This window comes from Mugil cephalus, chromosome 11 (genome assembly GCF_022458985.1).
Source record: "Mugil cephalus isolate CIBA_MC_2020 chromosome 11, CIBA_Mcephalus_1.1, whole genome shotgun sequence".
NCBI classification, from domain to species: Eukaryota; Metazoa; Chordata; class Actinopteri; order Mugiliformes; family Mugilidae; genus Mugil; species Mugil cephalus.
In genome coordinates, this window is record NC_061780.1 from 12,143,613 (window position 1) to 12,165,805 (window position 22,193).

At 39.4% G+C, this 22,193-nt stretch overlaps 2 protein-coding genes across 2 annotated transcripts; both read right to left on the reverse strand.

Annotated features, from left to right (window-relative positions):
- Positions 1–6,068: 6,068 nt before the first annotated feature.
- Positions 6,069–7,741, reverse strand: LOC125016918 (monocyte chemotactic protein 1B-like). The gene is made up of 4 exons (XM_047599684.1): positions 7,582–7,741; positions 7,289–7,412; positions 7,085–7,199; positions 6,069–6,309 (listed from the first exon to the last, which is right to left on the reverse strand). Exons 1-4 carry the CDS (start codon positions 7,643–7,645, stop codon positions 6,262–6,264), a joined length of 351 nt encoding a protein of 116 aa, XP_047455640.1. The 5' UTR covers positions 7,646–7,741; the 3' UTR covers positions 6,069–6,261.
- A 5,144-nt stretch (positions 7,742–12,885) lies between these two features.
- LOC125016919 (C-C motif chemokine 21-like) lies at positions 12,886–14,049 on the reverse strand. The gene is made up of 4 exons (XM_047599685.1): positions 13,970–14,049; positions 13,656–13,770; positions 13,453–13,566; positions 12,886–13,324 (listed from the first exon to the last, which is right to left on the reverse strand). The coding sequence occupies exons 1-3, from the start codon at positions 14,028–14,030 to the stop codon at positions 13,458–13,460; spliced, it is 285 nt and encodes a 94-aa protein (XP_047455641.1). The 5' UTR covers positions 14,031–14,049; the 3' UTR covers positions 12,886–13,324; positions 13,453–13,457.
- Positions 14,050–22,193: the final 8,144 nt, after the last annotated feature.

Consider the following 22,193-nt stretch of genomic DNA (forward strand, 5'->3'; position numbering starts at 1 on the left):
TTATATTGTTAAACTGTATTTTTGTGATGAATAAAATACCTGAAGTACAATATGTCTACCAGTTGGGGTCTGAGGTGCAATAAATATTAAAAGTTCTATGCAATTCTACTCTATGCAACTGGCTTGTGAAACCTGCAAAGAAAAAAGTTCTAATTATTAGACATATTTAAACTTAAAAAAAAGAAGAGCAACACAATAGTTACTTTCCCTGGTAACTAGTTACTTTTATAGTGGAGTAATTCTGTAACTAACTCAGTTACTTTTTGGGAGAAGTAACTAGTAACGATAACTAATTACTTTTTAAAAGTAACGTGCCCAACACTGGAAATTGGACACAATTAGCCTAGCCACATAAATAAAACACCAGCTAATTAGCCTAGCCACCAGCAGTAAGTAAGAAATGATGGGAATGCGACTACACTCGAACCAGGCATCTCTTCCTTCTGCTTATGTCAAAACAACACAATCAGTCACCAGACCACGCCATCTGCGCTTCTGAGAGGCACGATAGCGCTATCTACACATGAAAATCGAGTGCCCGTCTACATCGCATCGGACGGTAAAGGGCGGTTTCATGGTGCATTCAAGTGCATCGCGTAAACTCATAAATCTATATTTTTCTTCTTATTTTCATTTGTTAAAATACACACATCTGTCATTACTTTGTTGATGTTTTACTACATTATTTTTAATGAATAAAACTAAATGATAGACCAAAATTATTGAGGCACAATTAGAAACCAACTAATTTCTGCATAGTCAGGTTTAAAAACTTAATTAAGAAAAAAATCAAATTGTTTTCTGCATACCACTGTGATGATTTTCAGCTTATTTCACTGTATCATTTGCAAATAATCTGATATTAAAATGATACCCAATGCTTCATGTATATGGGTGGAATAAAAAAATCTTAAAAAATAAAACAAATCTAATTGTTTTCTGCATACTCTACCAGATTCTTGTTCTACATGTCCCCAGCTACCACTGTGTTGATTTTCAGGTTATTTCACTGCATCATTTTCAAATAATCTGATGTTGAAATCATGACCAATCATCATGTATATGGGCCGATTAAAAAAAAAAAAAAGAATTAAAATTAAAAAAAAGTTTTTCTGCAAATTCCACCAGATTCTTGTGGTATCCCTGTGACAATCTACATGTCCCCAGCTACCTCTGCAGTGATTTTCAACGTATTTCACTGCATCATTTTCTGATAATCTGATGTTGAAATCATTGGTGACTCACGCCACCGTGTGCCTTTCAACCGACAGATTAGATTAATTTTACTACAACTGCTACTTATTGACAGTACATAGCTAGCCGTACCTTTAACATGCTCCCCGGTTAACGTGTTTCCTCCGTAGCTCCAACCACTGACTCGCTCGCTCCGCTGCCAGGAGAATAAGAACCCACAGTTTGAGCACGAAGTCGAATTTAATGAACAAAGACAAGAACTTACATAACATTAATTATATATCAGTTCAGGAAACAGGAAAACATAGGAGTTATGAGTGGGAGTTATATAGGCGTATTAACAAAGAAACATTATGGGCAGAGATCTCACAAAATTGCTCAAAAGAATCCCCAATCCTCCTCCATGTGTCTTTTCCTTCCTTTGATTCGACACTCCTATAAAAGCCACATACAGGACTCAGACACCGGTGACTTTGAGCTCCTTCTTCTTGGTGTCCTTGGACTGCTTGAGAGAAAATAAGCAAACACAGATTAGATTTTCTCTTCTGAATGTTTTTATTAACATATTGTGGAATTGACAACAAACATCAGTTGAATTTTGAATCTGAGGATACATGAACATATAATATACAGTATGAACAGTACATTACACCTGTAGTTTTCTCCTATCTCTGCAACTTTGCAGGTTCTCTCTAGACTATAATAGTTGTATAAGTTAAGAAATACATCCCATTTACACTTAACTTGTCATCTATGTCTGGATAGCTTTTCTTTGGAGAACATCAATATTACACATCAGAGCTGAGTGAAAGTAGATGTAGAACACTTTGCAACAAGGAGGTCATTTGTTTAAACAAGGCTAAATTCAACCTGTAAAGTCTGTGTGTTTAGATTCTCTTTAATTCAGGTTCGTTCACTTAGAAGTGGTGAAATGGCTCAGAGAAACATCAGGTAATTCCAGCTGACTTTGCTTCTTCTTTGTGTTAGAAAATCTCTATGTTGGGACCACAGTATTAGACAAAAGAGAAAAAAATTCCAGACACAGATATCATCCCCTCCTTATCTCATTTCTCACTCTGCTCCCTTTCTTCACCTCTTAGGCATAGCACAATAATTTGTCTGTGGTTTTATGGTGTGTGTCAAGTGACAACTTTATTATATTCATTTTCAATTACATTTACAACAGATAATATTCATAATATTCTACATGAGTGTATCACTTGAGCCACAAAGGACACACTGCCTCTCTTGCACACGCCCCAAAACCACACATAGACACAGAGACACATATCCAATACTGTAATTATTAAGGCTCTATATAGGGCTCTTCTCTCTGTGTCCAGGCTATATGATGTGTACGTATGTCATTCTCAAGTAATTATGGATGTTAAATAACAAAGTGCTCACGTGGTCACAAAACTCGCATGACTCTTGTCTTGTGTTAATCTGCTCCTGCCCGCAAGCTTTCATTGTGTGATGGAAATTATTTCTGATTATATACATCTTGACTAAAACCAGAGTCAACTGCAAATTTTTGGACATAAGATTTAAGAATATTGTCATTATTGTGGTAAAAATAAATAAATAAAAAAAATACTGAGCCTACAGCTGAACTTTTGTAGAAGTTTCTGCACAAGTGGTTTAGCTATGTCACTGTTCAAGTGCAGTTCAAAGTTAAGAGGAGGCGCTCCTGCCATAAGGTGGTGCTGTTGCTTTCAGATTCAGAACGCTGTACTTGTCTCCTGGGACCTCATTTACAGCTCATGTGAGCAGCGAGACGTGTAAAACAAGACACCTGTAAAGAAAGAAATATAAAATAATACACGGTATAAAAAATGGTTATATACCGTTTGTGTTAATAAAGTGGACAAAATGCACACATGGTAAATTCAGTGTGAATTGTATGTTTACATGTTATTTCAGAGGTAGTAAGGATAATAAGAGAAGACAGATGCATAACAAAAGGTGCATTAAAAACAACAAAAAAAAAATAAGCCTTAAGCTACATAGTGATGTAAGGGAACGAGAGAGTCTTCAGGTAAGGCTCTATTGCTATTAAATCTATCAACTCTGGGCCATGATATAATGGTCTTGTAATATATAGTTTTGTATTATAGCTACTCAAAGTCTCATGACACATCTACCCACTGGTTCACGTAACCAAACACATTCTCACACCAGTGCCGAGTACCTGGAGCGACTTTGAATTCAGAGTCTTGCTCAGAGACACTTGAACATATGTTTCAAGCACTGGTGATAAAACTCTTTTTCGTGGACAACATCTTCATCTCAGTTCTTTCTGTGAGAACCTACTCAAATTAAACCCGAGTCTTGTTCAGCACTGAAGAAATGAACATAGTGCTCCTCCTAGAGGTGCCTTAAAGACTTTTAAGCACTCTTCTATTTGTTGCTAGACCTGAAAACGTGGTGTGGCGATTAGCACGACTGGGGCCTTCCTGCATGTAGTTTGCATGTTCTCACTGTGGTTGAGTGGGTTCTCTCCAGGTACTCCAACTTCCTCCCACAGGTTCACTGGTGATTCTAAATTGGTCGTATGAGTGATGGTTGTCTGGCTCTGTGTTAGCCCTGAGGTTATTATTATTTATTCAGAAAGAAACCAGTGAATGTTGAGATTTCAGGTGACTCATCTCCGTCTTCTTGAAAAGTGGTGCATCTGACACATTCGTCCCACTGCTGAAAAAAATAAATAAATAAATGATCCTCAACTCAACTCAATTTTATTTACGGTATATAGCACTGGCTGTAGAGGCATGTTCGAAACCACTTGATATTACTCACTGATCTTGTTTAAGTTGCGAGTCATCCTCGTCCATGTGTTTTGATTACTGGGAAGTGCTTTTCATGAAATTCCTCTGAATGCTCAAGTTGTGTTTTCAGTGGAAATCCGCAAAGTTGATAGCGTTTCCCTTTTCGCAGGGACTTGGTGTAAATCAAAGCAGGCGACATGACAATAGAGCAGTTCTGTTTTTTGAAACCACATAATTACATCATGCTGAGGTCAAATAAGTGATATACACACAGAGTCCTTTATGCAGCTGAATTCGGATGAGCTACACCATTCAGACTGTTGTTAAGTGTGTGTGTGTCTGTGTCAGGCTGCGTCCTGCTGGGGATGACTGCTGCCGTCAAGGATCTGGATCTCTTATAACGCTCGGCCCACTTTTTAATTTTCAACACAAATAGGACTGAGGCTTTAGTCTGTCAGGGTGTAAACTGAGGCCAAGGATCAGCATCTCCAAACCAACAATGATGATGCTATCTGTTGACAAGGGAAGATTATTTGGTGGCACAACGTGACGTAAATGTCTCAGATTGTGGAGGTTACTGAGGGTATTCAACATCAGATATTTTAGAGGAGGAAGCCTTAGAGTCCCTAATGTACGGTAGAGGATTGGTGCCACCCATGAGAGAAAAAAAAATGAGAGGAGGTAGATTTTTTTTCATCATGCACTTTGAGAAAAAAAGTGGAAATGTTGAGTAAAAACTCTTATTATTAGTAAAAAGTATTGGGGTTTAATTAATAATTAACTTTAAGAATATAACATTTTATTGTGACTATTTTCTCAGTTATATTGCTGATATGTTATATTGGACTGTTGCATGCCAGCAGTGGCGTGGATATTGTCACACAATGAGACGTAAACTCCAATCCTCGGGAGTGTGTCCCTATCCACCCATAGGGTCCCGAAGCCGAGCACAGACGGACTCTGGTGCGGGAAAGTCACATGCAGCCAGTCACACCCTGCAGGTCCCAACAAGCGCTCACAGTTCATCCATCCTGCCAAAGACCTCAACTTTTCTCTCAACAATTTCAACTTCATTCTCAAAATTCCATGCATGATGGTAGAAAATATGCCTCTTCTCATTTTTTGGCCCTAATACTGTACTGTGCTAATGATAGAAGAGTCTGTTGTCTAAAGTGCCGCAAAATAGCATGCGACTACCTTCAGACTGATATATGACAATCGTAACAGGGGTGAGTTTATACAGGTTATACAGCTGTCCCCCTCAAAATCTTCCAAATGTTTTGCATTAAAGTGTGTGTGACTCTTTTTCACACACCATGGTTGTTCAGTGGTTTCACCAACATCAACATGAACCAACATGAGCTGCTTTAGCTGCTTTAGTTTTTTAGTGATCTCAGTTGGTGGAGGTTGACTGAAATCTTGTCTATTTGTTTTCAATCTGTCTGGATTTGTGAAGTCTTTAGAGAGGGTTTTTTCAGCCTGATGAGCAAAAACAACAGCTCCTTTGTGTGTTGTGATGATCAGACTGAGACAATCCCTGACTTATTTTAACCAAACAGGCACTGAATAACACCGGTGTCTTATAACATTTATTGGAAACAATTGTGAGGCAAGTCTCATCTCATCTTCTACTACCACTTAATCCTCACTAGAGCCTATCCCAGATGACATTGGGTGAAAGACGGGGTACACCCTGGACAAGTCGCCAGTTTATCACAAGGCTAACACAGAGACAAACACCCATTCACACTCACACTCATTCTGAGGGTCAAATTAGGATCACCAAGCATGTCTTTGGAGGTGGGAGGAAACCGGAGTACCCAGAGAAAACCCATGCAGACACAGGGAGAAACATGTAAACCGCAAGAAAGGCCTTCATGCAGAGAAGCATCATGGGTTTTAATTGTATAAAATCTTAAAGTGAACAGGTTTTTTTCTTTTACAATATCCTGATACATCCATCCATGGTTCATCAATCTTTCCTCGTTGTTAAAAGTCTAATAGAGAGGATGGCAGGTTAGTCCTGCCTTAGCAAAACCAGAGATGAGTGGTTTTCATGTAAATGTGATTCAAAGATAAACAAACCAATCATGAATGCATTTAAAGTGAGTTGAAGGCCATTTATTTAGTTTCAGTCCTGACAGAGTAAAGTGACAAAAAAAATTATCAACCAATAAACACAGTTATATATGTATGTATATATGCATACATATATATATACAATGCATATTTACACAGAGACATTCATTTAGCTAGAGGAGGAATCGCAGTAACTGCTTTTACATTCTTCATTTCGTCTTTAATTTGCACGTCTTGAGTTTGGCTTCACTCCATTGCAGCGTTGGGGCTGTGGAAACACAAACATTTAGAAGCCAAAGTTAGTAATGATATCACTGCTTTAAACTTAACTTCTTGCCACAAAAAGTAGACTTTTGTAAAGGAAACGCATGGAAAGGGATAAATGTTTTTCCCTTCAGTTCTCTGTGGTAATGCTAAGCTAAGATGGAGGTAATACACTTTTCGTCTGCTGATAGAGTAGAGAGAAATGTTCTGTTCTATCATGTGTTGCCTCCATTTGTTTTTAAAACTAGACTAGACTATTTAACGTTGTCAAATTATATAATAAAAGAATGGAAACACTGTTGCTCTGGATGCTAGATGCTCTTCACCAAGTCCAAAAGATGAACTTGTCTCAAAGACACTGGAATATTACAAAAAAACTGCAAATACATGCACCTGTTACACTGCTGCCAGTATCCAGCGAACATCAGACCTGGGATCAGTTCATGTTTTGGAATAGGAACAAAACTCATGACTCGGAGCAGCTTGAGCGGTTTTACGCTTCAGTGACCAACAATACTTAAAGATCAGTGAGGAACATTTCATATACTGATTGAACTAAAACTAACTTAACTATTTTGCAAAAACATTGATCCATTCCTTTTTCATCAGGGCTGTTTTTCACAGATAGAATAATAAGAGATCTTACAAGGAGCAACGTTATTTGAGTTCCAGGGGTTTTTTTGCTGCCTTCATCGTGGATTTATATACCATGGCAAACTCATTTAACACATTTGTCCTCGTTTCACAGCGCAGAGCAGCAGAATAGAGTAGAGGTTCACCTTGTAGTTGTAATCCTTGCAGAATTTCCTCAGCTTGTCCACGTGGACTTTCACATCCTCGACCCACGACTCTTGAGGCTGAACGCAGAGTTTCCTCTCACGTCTGGTCACAAAGCTACAAGAACAAACAACATCCAGGTCAGGGCAACGGTGTGATCACAGACACATCGTCTTATACTTAGACTCATCACCACCTCGACTTACATTATGGCCTCGACAGAGCAGCCACGTCCACTGGGCTGGTGATAGTAGTCAGCGATGAGTTGTGCTGCAATGGTTTTGTTTGTGACAGTCAAGCAGCAGTCAGAGGGCATCTGTGCCTGTGTCTCTGAAAGACAAAGAAGATCCAGTTTAATTCAGCGTAGTAGTAGTAGTAGTAGTAGTAGTAGTAGTAGTACAGCTATGGCTTGATTGCTGTACTACATGAAAGCAGATGAATTGCATCCTGTTGTCGTTTTAAGCGTAGAAAGAAAAATGAGGCGTCTGATAATACTCACCGGTGCAGCAGCAGGTGACAACGAGGATGCACAGGAAGAGCTTGACATCACACCATGAAGCCATGTTTTAAGTCGAGGTCGTCTGTCGTTATCTCTGGAGGCAGGCTGGTTTGTAAGAGCAGAGTGAGGTGACTGCCTCTGTGTTTGTCACTCTTTATATAGTGTGAAGTGACAGTGACTAGTTCTGGATTCACTTCTTCTTTTCTTAACCCGACAAGCTCGTCTTTGCGCTGTGGTAGGAAAATGGAGAAAACTGGAGAAACCCCACGTGAACACAGGGAGAACAAACAAATTCAGGAATAAGAAAATGCTTCGTGCTCATGCTGCTGGGGAGGGATCATTCATTCGGGTTAACAGACGTCGTCTTTGAACCCATGTGCAGTTCTTCTTTATGTACATCCATGGTTACATAAGAATAAGATTAACATCAGCAGAGGTCTACAGGCCAGTTTACAATAAAACAAATAAATAAAACTATAAAAATATGATATTCTAGCGATATCTGCTGTGAATTTGTTGCAAATGACCGTATTGTGTCAGAGATGGAATAGAATAGAATTCTTCATTGTCATTACAGTGTGCAACAAAATTAGGTAACTGCTGTTGTGTTAAGAATAAGTTGCAAATGGCCAAGTGTGGCCTGCTACATGTTGTGTCTGCGAGGCACTACTGGATGTAATCATCCATTTAAAAGACCATGAGCCACATCATTGGGGCAAATATGCACAAACTATGTGGAGGTGTGTCGCCTGCAGGTTTATTTAGTCATGATGTTACTTGTTATGCATCATAATTGTTTTCTTTCATATCTCTTTGATGAAGAGAATAAATGATAATGAAAGTGGTTGCTTGTCACACTTGCTACCTAACTTCTCCCAGGTGTTGACAGGTGTATTTATAACTTAATATTCACCTCTCAGTTGTGTTAATGTTGTGACTTGTGTAGAATTATAAAAGCATCCTAAAAGATGGAAATAAGACAGCGAACTGGATATCTACTTGTTCACGGCTGACCTCATGAGATGCTCTCAGATCCATGAGCAGCGGTTTGTTTCCCTTTTGTTGAAAGACTCCACATGTCTCACACAATTCGATTCCACTGAAAGTGATACTGTCACATTTATGTTATTTGTCTATAAGGAGCAACTTTCTCTTCCTCACTTACTGTATTGAGGAATTTACATCCTCTTTCTGAGTTTCTGCATAAATGCGATTGAAAATATCCCTTAGATTTATACACATCAGTGCCAAAACATAATATTCACCAAGATTTGATTCAGCTTTATTGTAAAGGTACACAAGCAAAGTGCAAATAACAAAAAGTGCAAAATTAAACCAATAATAGAGAAGCAAGCTGGGATTATTGTGTTAACAAAGTATTTTTGTATTTAGTATTATATTAATATTTTACAATAATAGTGTATATAAAGCACATTTTAGATTGGTAGATGCACTATGGGCATGTACGTCAATACATTTATAAAAACATATATACACATCCACATAAATGTACACACATATATTCCCATAAACATGTGCCTACATGCCTGTATACTGACACATATACATAACATGCATATGAATGGTACAGTGGATGTTGATACATATATACAGAATAAAGGGTCTATTGAAACAAAAACATAACTCTATTATGTATGATGTAAATATTACATAAAATAAGAGACTACTTTCGCTGTACGACCCATCTTTACAATAAGAAGTATGATGACTGAAGGTTTCTGTCAACAGTGGATCAGTTCTGCAAATCTGCCTGGACGAGTTTTGACCCCTCTGTCCTTCCAGAACAGCTGGAGAAGTTTGGACGTTAGATGAACGGCCAGAATTTGGCTCGGCCCTTCCAAGACTTTTACTTCACTCTCTGCACATAACCTTTTGGCAGAACACATTTTTGCACTCTTGAGAATGAGTTGATTCATTCATTCATGTTCTGTAAGATGTCACACACTCTGGGCATGTCGCCAGTCCAGCAACACCTACGGCAAATTTAAAATCAACAATTAATCTAATGGGCATGTCTTTGGATGATGGGAAGAAGATCGGGTGAACTGGAGAGAATCCAGCAGGCAGAACATTCAAACTCCACCCAGAAAGGCCCCAGAACCCCTTCTTGCTGTGAGGCATCAGTGCTAACCACCACACCACTGGGCCTGATATGCCACCATTAGTTCAAATAGAATATTATATAGATAGAATATAGAATTCAATATTCTGAATTTGGTAAAGGCCATGTAGGATGTTTTCTGATTAAGACGTCATATTCAGAATGTGCATCTCATCCACCAGTTACTGACAAGTAACTCTCGCAGAAGGACAGAGACACTTAATTTGCTTTATGATAGGTCTGAATAACATCAGGTTTTTGCACAGGAGAAAATGTTGCAACACAGACTTTTTCCCAGATGGTGGTTAAGGAAATGAAACAGGGAGCCCTCGTTCACACGGCACAAACAAGTCCGCCACCTGCTGAAAATCTTTTGATTATGTGTTCACTCTCACTGCAAAAGCCAATAGAATACTGACAGAGCAAGTTTCGTTTTCTTGTAACTCACTGTTTGGAGGTTTGCCTCATCTTCCCTCAGTATTTACTCTCTTGGACTTTCCCTCCTTGAGCATTTACAGGAAAGTAAAAAAAAAAAAAAAAAGCTGATGGACCTGCAGTATGAGGAGAGAGATTTGTCAGAAGGCCAGACAGCAGTTCACATGAAAGCATAGTTTTGTGGGGAAAGCATTTCACTGTACACTCACCGGCCACTATATTAGGCACATCTGTTCAATTGCTTGTTAACACAAATAGCTAATCGGCCAGTCACGTGGCTGCAATTCAGTGCATTTATGCACGTAGAGGTGATCAATACAACTCGCTGAGATTCAAACCCAGCATAACCACTTGTTACAACCAAGGAATGCAGAACACCATCTCTGAACGATGTGAACAATGAAAGATGTGCAGCCGACAAATCTGCAGCAACTGTGTGATGTTGTCCTGTCAATATGGACCAAGATCTCTGAGGAATGTTTCCAACACCTTGTTGAAAGTATCCCACGAAGAATTAAAGCAGTTCTGAAGGCAAAAGGTGGTCAAACCTTTTACTAGGAAGGCATACCTAATAAAGTGACTAGTGTGTGTAGCATGAGGAGGGAGATTTGGCAGAAGGCCAGACAGCAGTCCTCGTGAAAGGGTGGTATTCAGCATTGTTTCATGGAGAAAGCATTTCATTGTATATCTTCATCTTGGACTGATGGAAAAAAAAATATAGATTTTTGTTTCCCTGAGCTCTTTGAAGAGTGTGTTTTAATAGAGTAGTAGTGTTTAGTCCCATGAAAGTCAGTGTTCAGTGGCCATCATGGATGTTAATTCAAGATTATTTTTTAAATGATTTTAAAGCTGTTTGAGTTGTACAGCAACTCATGGGGTCAGATTCAAGTCAAGTCTGTCTAAGTCAAAGTTTAAGACATCTTTAGTTTTAGTCTTTGTCATTTTGGTTACATTCACATTTCATTTCAGGTTCACTTATCAATACAGCAAGTACCAAACAACTACAACTAACTATGTGTAAGATGCATAAGCGACGTTTTGTCAACTTAACGTACTTCAGTCGCTAAAAAGAAAGCCAGAAAAATGAACGCAGCCCTTTATTCTTTACTTGAGGTACTGATGACGTGAGTGAACTGAAACAGGAAATGAAACAGAATCACTCTTGAAAGGGGAAGTGTAGATTCCAACTAATTCTGTCTATTTGCCTGTAGATGACCTCTTACATAGTAGTCATAAAAATGTGTTGTTGTTGTTTTTGTTCATATTTTCATATTGTTGCAAAATCATCGCTCTGCCAGGCAAACCTTCCACCAATTAGGGCTGCCTTGAAGTTCAAACTATTTAAGGCGGCTACATCTGAATGATATTGTTTGGGTCAGACATGCATGAGTGAAATCCAGGGATCTTAAAAGAATGCCTAATGAAGGATCACAAACTACATCGTCAAACCAGCAAAAGCCCAACTGAACGCAGGAAGCTATCGTGTAAACTCTAACGAGGGCGACACAATTAATCTCTCCTCCATTTCTGTGGTCCAGGTTCATTTTGTCAGCCACTCTCCTGCTCTCACCGCTCACCTTGGTTGTTTTAATACTCCCGCTACATCCCGTCATCCTCTGACTCTATGTTCCCGTCTCTCAGACTCTCTTTTTCATTGACTGTTGCCAACACGTGCTTGCAGTTGGGCCGATTGTGTCCAGTTTTGGCTCAAAAACATCACAATTCTGCTCACATACTTGCAGATTTGCATCTTCAGTTTCTCACACACTAAGACATTTTTATGCCAACTACCGATATCATCTGGATCCCAACTAGTGCAAACTGATGCAGACTGGTGCAGAACTGGGAATTGTGGGTAAAATCTGGCAAACAATCTTGTAGTGTGTCTTCAGCTTTAGTAGTTTAGTTAAATTAAATCTTATTCAACAATAATTTGATGTCTTTGTCATGTCTGGACTGTGCAAAAGTTTCAGGAATTAAAAGCAAAAGCCAAAATGCCACTGGAAATTTTTGTTAAAAACAAGTAAGAAATGAACTGCACGTGTAATCAGAACCTCCTTCCACAGAAACTGTTGTTGTTGACCTGTAGCTGCTCTGCGACTCACACATAGAGAAGCTGCTCGGTAATTCCCAAGATGGAAAAAACACCAAGCAGCAGCTTAAGAAAACACATCATTCATGCAGAGTGGTAGAGTGGTAGTATACAAGAAGTAAATATTTTAATTTAGAAGCAGACACAGACCTTTAGCTGGTGGAAAGATCCAGGACAAGCTAGCAAATCTTGATTTTTTATTTATTTTTTTGTCACTGAGTAGAGTTATTTCAGCTCCCAGTAACCGATTGGCATTAACTGTTTCATTCATGATTCACAGGGTTCCATGGCTATTATATGAAGCATTGTGTACTGTGCAAACTATTATCACATGAGCTGTTTCCCCTCTACGACAGTCTCTTCCTTATGTGTTATGCAAAAATGTTTTTTCAATTGTTTTATAAGTTAATTTTACTTACTTTAATATTGTTTTATGGCACTTTGATTATTTTAATCATTTTTTATGCGTTCTCCTTTAATTTGCTGGGATTATTGATTTTATTTCTCTGCAAAGCACTTTGGAACAAATAAAATTGTAAGAAATAATAACTGTTATGCGTAGTATGGTTGAAATGCGTCTATTTGAAATGTCATTAATGAGGAAAGACATAGGAGGATGTGATTCAGTTCATCAAAGACAGAAGCAACTGCAATGTACAAAACCATATCAAAGTTTATTTCAAAATAACTGTCAGGGATAGTTTTACACAAATCATCACATTTTATTCAAAACCTTGTTCACTTTAAATTCAGTTCTTTTATACAAGCGAAACATTTGGTGTTTCCGTTGTAAATGCCACCGTCACAGAGATGAAAATTAAGAAGTCACAAAAGAGAAACCAGAAACCATTCTGCCATAATTTGACCACAGTTCACCACGCTCACCACGGCTGAGAAGAAACACATGCAGAACTGACATTTAACAATAACCCGGGGTCACTGTCACGGTGAACCACCGTCATAAATAAGAAGAAGTGATGACTCAATGTTTTTCTTTTTTTCAAATCTGGTCCTCACAGACTGTTTTGTTGGAAATGGAAATGGCTCAGGTCTCAGTTTAGCCTTCAGCCTCCTCAGTCCACTCGTCTCTACACCTGTGTATAGGCAGAGCCGGGAGTGGGACATGGATGGGGGGGTGCTTTTTAAATAACATCACTTTAGTAAAGAACAAAAAAGCTGCAAGAATTGTGCAGATGTGTCGAGTTGTCCCTTTGGTTCTTACCTTGTTCACTGACTTGATTCCTTTTTCTTGTCCAAGATGCTGATGAGTTTCTGCACCCATGCTGCCTGGCTGGGGTGGAGGACACACAGTTGCCTTCCAGCGTTTGTGATGAACCTGTAAAAGTAGATGAGAGATTGAGATGTGACATTAAGCTTCGGACTACAGAGATTTAAAAAAAAAAAAAAAAGGTGTTTTCTACTTACACAGTAGCACTCTTTTCACAGCCATTTCTAGCGTCCTGAATGATGTAGCTCACAAGGTTTCTTGAGGGCAACCGTTTGCTAGAGGCCTGCAGGCAGCAGTCCATTGCCATCTCACCTGTAGAAAGATGGCGAAACAAATAGATCAGTTTCCTGAGAAACTGGATATCAGAAGGGTCAACTTAACAAGCAGGTGGCATTATCTATGAGAGGCAAAAAACATCATGTGTGCAAGAGTGATACTCCAAAATATATACTTTGTGCATGTGCAAAGATGCAGTTTCAAACTGAAACTATATTAACTCTTATTCTCTTACCTGATGCGAGGCCAAAGCAGATGACGCCCAGCAAGAGCACGGCTGCAACTCGAGAGGCCATGTCTCTGTGTCTGGTTTCAGCTTAGCTGCTTCAGTGTGTCTCTTCAGGAGATGTGGAGGAGCTGCTGTGAGGTGAGCCGCTGCAGGTGGATTTATACAGGTGTGCAAGTGAAAACGAAAGTGTGATCCGAGTTTATTGACTGGAAATGGGAGAAAGTTGGCACCAGACCCACATGTTCCCGGGCGATTACAGTTTATTTCCTGCTGCACACTTTGTTTCATGCCAAAAATGTTGTCATGTTGCTGGACCTAAACCTGAGCAACTACAGTAATCCCAGATAACAGTCATAATGATGGGTCCCCACTTTTAGTAATGCATTGGACAGTTCTTAACCCAATTTTAGTAGTTTTTGCTTCAATCTCCTTAGATATTTTCTCTGCTTGATGCATGACAATGTTTTGACCCTTCTCAAACAGACTAACATCTTTTCAATGACCACAGGATGTGTCTCTCCTCATGTTCATCAGTTGGGGTCAAATAACTTACTGTGAGCTAAAAGATAATTTCCCCAACCTTTTTGTTTGTTTGTTTTCCTTTTAATTTATCTATATATATATGTAGTTACTTTAGTCCTGAAGGACCGTGAGTTGTTAGTTGAAAACATTAATCGACCAGATTGGCACCGAATATCACAATGGATAATCGATCTGACAGTGTTACTTAGCAACAACTACTTAGAAACGTCTGCATGACGTTCGATACCAACAGTTTCCATTCTGATCTAATAAGTGAAATTCAGGCAACAACACAACTTCACATCAACATTACGTCATGACCGGTGGCACCAGGTCAGAAGCCAATTGATCAAAGGGTCTCAGAGGGCTGGCGACATGGATGACGAGAGACTCATGACCCATCATATACTCCGCCATTACTGGTCCTTCCGAAGTCCACAAGTACCAAACGCACAATGGTGAAAGTTTTCTTATAGTTTAAATACTGACTCCCAGTCCGAAGAGGCCAAAGAACAGACACAGGCATTGGGGAGTGGCTGATGTCTTTGCTTGAGCAGCCGGTGCCAAAACCCCACATGCCTGATGGGGAGCTGGATGAGTCGTACCACTTTGCCTTAAGCATTGTGCACAGGTGTGCTACACAACCTTGAAAGAGGTCAGGCCTTTCAGCAACCTCCACCTTTACCTCCCCCCGCTCTTGGACACACATCTCACCCCCCACAATTTAATTCTCATCTTCCCCCTCCTCCTCCTTGAACACCGTTGCCTGAAACATTTACAAAGTTTTAAAAGTTTTAAAAGTTACAAGTGGTTTTCACCGACTTGACCAACACGCTGGTTGGTGTCCTCTTAAGATTTCGAGAGGAGCTAATAGCCATGATGCTAGACATCGAATCAATCTTTTATCAAGTCAGTGTCGCAGAAGAGGACACGGATCTCCTTTGCTGTATATGGTGGCCTGATGCCAAATTGGATGAGCCCTTGAAAGAGTTTAGGATAACAGTGCATCTCTTCGGTGCCACCTCGTCACCAAGTGTCGCTTTATATGCACTGAGGAGAACCACAGAGGACCACAAAGACACTGCATCACCAGAAGTCGTGCGAACAGTCTTACGTAGCTTCTGCGTAGATGACTGCCTGACAAGCGTAGCTACAGAAAACGATGCAGTGACCTTGGCTAGCGACCTTCGCACCTTGTGTGCTAGTGGAGGCTTCACTTTAACAAAATGGATGAGTCACAGGAGGAAAGTGTTAATATCTATCCCAGAAGTGCATCGAGCTAGTAGAGCAAAAGACCTGGACCTAAGCCATGATGCTCTACCAGTTGAGAGGGCTCTTGGCATACAGTGGGACATGGAAACAGACACTTTTACCTACAGCATGAAACTACAAGACAGGCCGATGACAAGAAGGGGCATTTTATCCATTGTCAACTCAATCTACGACCGTTTTGGTTTCCTGGCCCCAGTCATCTTGCCTGCTAAACTCCTGCTGAAAGAGCTCTGCAAAGAGCAGCATGGCTGGGATGACAACATTGGTGAAAAACATGCTGAAGATTGGAGAAGATGAAAAGAAGATGTTACTCACCTTTCCAGCTTCCATGTAAACAGATGCTAAAAACCCTTAGAGTTTGGAGGCACAGCCACAGCCCGTCTGCATCATTTCTTGGACGCCTCAGAGTATGCATAAGTCAAAATCCCCAGACTTGAGTTGACAGCAGCAGTCACTGCAGTGAAGATAGAGAAGATGTTACGTCAAGAACTTCCAGTTCCAGTGCAACCATCCGTCTTCAGGACCGACAGCACAACCGTGCTTAAGTATATTGACAATGACACTGCTCGATTTAAAATCTTTGTTGCGAACAGAGTCGCAGTGATCTGAGAAGCCACTAAGTCTTCTCAATGGAGTTATATTGGAACAGCAGAAAATCCTGCAGGTCGAGCTAGCAGGGGCCTGAAGGCAAAGAATTTGATGAAAGGAGGAACATGGATTAGTGGACAAGACTTCTTGACAAACAACGAACATGACTGGTCAAAACAACCTGTGGAAAGGAAAAAAAGCCTTCAAGACGATCCAGAGATTAAAAACACAGTGACAGTCAACGCTATCAAGGTTGAAGATCACATTGAACCAGTGAACATGTTGTAATTACTCCTCAGACTGGCATAAACTACAAAGGTCAGTTGCCTAGATTTTAAGGGTGAAGAAAACTTTGGGGCAGCTGAAGAACAAAAGAAAATAGTTCTCAAGAACAGTCAGTCAAACTTAAATGGACCCAGAAAGGCAACGGTTGAAACTAGAACAGTACATGAAAAAGTACAAAATGACAACAGAACAGAAATCACTTACCTTGGACGGCTTAGACACTGCGGAGACGGAGATAATTCAGTTCAGCCAAAGACAACAGTTTAGAGAAGAAATCAAAGCAGAAGAAGAATCCTCAACTCCCTGTTGAGAGAGCAAGCTGTGAATGATGATTGTCTTCAGACAATAATGTGTAAGGTTGAAAGCATCATTAAGGGCAGGCCACTCACAAGTGTCTCAGATGACATAAATGACTTTGAGCCCTTAATGCCCAACCATTATTGCTGCTGAAGTCTCAACCCAACATGCCTCCAGGCATCTTCAACAAAGACAACACACACAAGAAGACGAAGGAAGCAAGTCCAATATCTTGCAGACTTGTTCTGGACTAGATGGATGTGTGAGTACCTTCCGTTCCTTCAAGAACGCCAGAAATGGTTGAGGCCAAGGAGGAACTTTGTAACTGGAGACGTTGTTTTACTGGTGGATAATTCAACTCCTGGCTCATGGGAAGAGTAGTTGAGACGTTGCCAGACTCCAGTTGGATGGTGTGAAGAGTGAGAATAAAAACCAAGACCAGCATCTTAGAGAGGCCTGTTAACAAATTATGCTTGTTGGAAGAAGCGGTGTTGCGAAAGAAGATTTGAGAAAAGGAAGAATCAAAGAACTCCAGTTTCAGTTGGACAATTCATGGATATTTTATGTTTGGTATTTAAACTCCTAATGTTTAAGTTTGTAATTGCTTAGTCCTCCTGCCTAAAGAATTAGGGGCCGGGTAATGTAAGGGCCAATAAGTTAATGATTTAATGGTAATAATTTCATTTACAGTTACAATGGTTTGGTAATGATAGTTTCATCATAGTTCATAAAAGGTCTTAGTTTAAAAGGTATAATTTAGAATTATGTAAATGATGATGTACTGTGCCTTTGAATTTTTTGATGATGTCACCATGCAGTTGTAACTCTGTGACCGAATGTAACAGATTTTTAGTGTGGAGTCAGAAAATGATGGAAGCAACACAGTCTTTTGACCTTGCAGCAGACATTGTAATTTACTTTCAAGTTTTCAAGTAAACTTCATAAAATCAAGGAAAGTTGTCATGTCTCGGCGTTTGCGTAACAAAACAGTGTTTGTGGACTGACTTCAACTAGCAGTACAACCAGGGGAAGAGAGAACACAGTTTGTTCCTTTAAAAGAACTTTCATGAGAGCCATAATGTTGTTACCCAAAACAATAAAACATATCTCGTCATGTAAAATGAATTTCACTTCCCAAAATGACGTCAACCTTATTCAGTGCACTTTTGCGAATGCAGCACGTAACAGTCAGTGGTCAAACACTACTAAACAAAACTCACATTTTTAAACACAATCTAACCACATTGTAATCATTTATCTGGAAAACCAAAGGAGGAATTCTCAGTAGCAAGAAAGTGAAGAGCAGAACTAAATCCTTGAGGTTTCTTTTGAATACAATGCTGAAAGATTTACTTCCCTTGTCTATTAAGTCAAACTACAGTCAGTAATCAAACTTATTATATATATTTTTGTGGCTGTATTTTACCAGTTTTATTAATATATTAAACTACAAAGTAAATCTTCCGTAATTATGAATATTGTGTGCTTTAAGTACTAATACTGCTGAGAGATAAGGCTGAACTTTCTTCTGTTAACGGAGATGCAGCTGTAGAAAACGTAATCATGTCAACAGTAGGTTTCCTGTAATGGAGCATATCGATATGAAGCTGGATGTCGCAGAGCGAAACCAAGTCATCTTTGGGTCAAAGCATGTTGGCAAACTTTGACAAACTTTGACATGCAAAAAGGTTTACTGTGCGTTTGTTTCGTGCTTTAGCTTTGTCCCTAAAAAAACACTTTTGCTTTGTGTTTTGTCAAAAGTATGATACTGAGCATGAGATTGTTCTGATATTTCTGAGTTTAACCACATTTCTGAGCTGCAAAGTGCCACTGCAAATGTTGAACCATGCAGTAAATGAGCCATGAATCCACAACTACAAGTCAAAAGAGGATGAAAAGCTGCTTGTGTGGACTAGTCATAGCAATTTGGGTTGCGTCAACAAGGCAGAAAGACCATGTGACTTTCAGGAAGCAATGACAGCCTATAAGATTTACTTAAAAAATTATCTTAAACTAAAGGAAATAGGCAAGAAGAAAGTCACACTGTGCAAATGAAAGAGCAGAGCCCTGAAGGCCTTTTAAAATAGAAATCCAAATATTTGACAAGAAATCAAAACCCTGCTTTAAACAGTCTTGTTGCTGGACTGAAACTGAACAGTGGCATACAGGTAAGGTATTAAGTTATGACTTTTTTTTACTACATCAAAAAAATACAGCATAAATTAATATTACCTGACACTAAATGTGAACCACAACACCAGGTTTCGGTGCCTGTTTCCCAGTTGTTTTTTCATAATACAGCGATCCATTTACTTCTCTTTTCTTTGGCAGTTGGAGATATCTCTGACCGCTTACCAAATCTGGTAGTACAGTCAATCGCAAAACACCTCTTCACCTTTTTTTAAATTCATTTTACAATTTAGACACCATTAAAACCTATGGTTCAAACGCTGCTAATCTCTATGCTCAACTGTCACTTTTTGCCACTCTGTGGCTGGAACCATATATACTTTGCTAGCTGTGACGTCACATGCATACCCTCTATACAATTTGATGTTTTCACACGTTGCTATTGGGTGGTGAACATTGTGACTGCAAACTTTTTTTTTTTTTTTTGACTGCTGACCAGCTAAGATTCTCGTGCTGCTGTCCTTCCTGTCGTTCAACAGTTGTTGTTGAATACAAGTGCTGTAAGGTTAAGGTCAGATGTACTCATGGACATAAAGTTTTCTTGCAGATACTATTTTTCGTTATCTTTGGTTAAATACTCAAGCAATACCACTTGTTAAGATTTAAAGGATAATAAATAAAATGAAAAAAAAAACACACAAAAAAATGTATAGCTTTGCTTAAGTTGGATAAATTGGCCAAACATGAGCTGTCAATCTTCTCATATTTTGGTAAGAATTTGAACTAGATTGCTTAACATATCAGACTGTTCCTAGTATCACTCGTTAGCAACTTGTGAAGAAGTCTTCACCTGGATGATGACATTTGATGGACAGGGATTTATGAATTATGAATGCTGTGAAGCTACTGCGCAACTCTTGCTTCTTGATGAAATTCACATGATAACTGAACAGTGTGGTCTGCAGGGGGATGAAAAAACATCCCTATCAGGCACACTCATAAGTGAAAGTAGATAGCATCTTGTTATGTTATGGACTTGTGAAGCTCTCGCACAGTTTTTTTTTTTTTGGTGTTTAAAAGGAGGCAATAATACAAACAGGTCTAATAAAAAAAAAAAACTAAACATAATCTTTTATCCTTTATGTGTAAACTTGATTGAACTAAAAACATTTATATATTTTGCATATGAAGGTCTCAAAGACCGCATTATGCCGAAATGAAACTTATCATGTGTCTATCTTCTTTTCTTTGGAAATGTCATTGGCTAATTCTGGCCTGTTTTGAGATCTGGTCCCTTTGAATGAGTCACTGCTGAAGAGGAACTAAACTTCTCTGCAGGTGTCAGAATCCATAAATTTTGCACGCTTTGAAATTAAACCAATGCATGGCATAATTTCCTTCCTAATGGCACTGACACGTTATTGAAAAGTAGGCCAGTAACTCTTCCTGGAATGTCATGGCCCCAAAGTCTCGTTTTCTGTCACTGTTTGTCAAGTTGTACAGTTATTGTAAGCTTCGTGTTCAGACTTGTTTATTGGTTTTGAAGTGCAGCCAGTGCTGTTTGGTGTCATTTACTGGAGCACTGTTCTTTTTTTTTTTGTTTGATTCACAGAGGGGAATTCTCGCAGGCACAGATACAGTATGTGTGTATCTATGTGTCTATCGTTTAAATGTGGCCCTGTCTGTAATCTTTGCAATTGGGCTTACTGAGCTTGTAAGTTCATCTTTGGGATCAAGTTTGTTTTTATCTACCTGGTCGACTGTTAGAGTTTTCCCTCTCAGCAATGCAAGAATTTTAAGCAGTTTGCACACTTTTCCCCCCTCAACTAGTGAGACTATAGCAGGCATCACCAAATAGCGGACCCAGGTCCGGGCACGGACCCAGTGACGGTTCTGCCCGGACCTGCTCAAATTCTAATAATTCATTAACCCTTTAAAACCTGAATATCCATCTTCGCACACATTTGCGGTATTTGAATTATGGACAAAATTCAAAGTGTGGTTGAACACTGGGAAGTTGTGCCTACTGGAAAAAAAATACTGCCATTACTGTAATGGCTGTTGGCTGTTGGCTCCAGATGCTCCTGGTTGAGAAGCAAGCACAATCGTGGAGCCCCAGGAAGAGAGAGTTATTTGGAGGAATTTGTGGGTAAAAATGAACTTATACCCTTAACATGTCACTAGGGTCTTCCAGACAAAAGCACAACTGTGGCGGTAATTTCAAAATCGGCGTGCTTTGACGGATCACCAGCAATCCGTTCAGGCTTCAAATGGTTAATAAAAAGATAAGTCATTCGTGCATGCGCCGCTAATTTTGTTAGTACATCAAGGCCGTCATCAATGGCCAAGCCAATCAAATCTTTTGTAGTTCCATAAGTTCAGACTCATTGGTATTTGACAATAAATGATATAGAAATGTGCGTCCGTTGATTTTATTTACATCAGGGTACTCTATATCGAGTGACATTAGATTCGGACCTTTGCTGGGAGGAAATTTTAGTAACTGGACCTCTCTGAATTTTAATTGAATAGCCCTGGACTATAGAATGTTCAGTTTTAGTTTAATGATACCAGTAACCACTGATTTAGCTAGTCACTTGCATGTTGCATGTTCTCCCGGTGCCTGTGCGGGTTTTCTGTGGATACTCTGGCTTTCTTCCACAGTTCAGTTAGCCTTATTGGTCATATGTGTGCATGTGAGCATTAATAGTTGTTTGTCCCTTTGTATTAGCCTTGTGATAGACTGGGATGTATCCCACCTCATGCACAATGACATGTGTGAAAGGCTCTTGAAAATGAAAAACGAAAAATTGATGATCCTAAATGACAGAAATAGGGACGAGCCTGTTTTCTGTTTAACATTTTGCCAGTCATACTGTGTCCTTTAATAAGGCAATGAATCTAAAGCTGTCAAGTGAGCCCCTTGAACAGCAGCTCTGTCTCCACGGGTCTCCTGGGCACTTTATTATGCTTAGATCATCTTAAAATGGTGCACAGGAAGGTGACATAAATTAAGTTGTTCAGTTCAGCAGGTGCATGTTTTATGGCAGCACTTGCAATAAGATGCATTGGAAAACCATTCTATAGCCTAATCTCCAGTTCGTAGCACCATCTAGTGGTTAAACCCAGGACAATG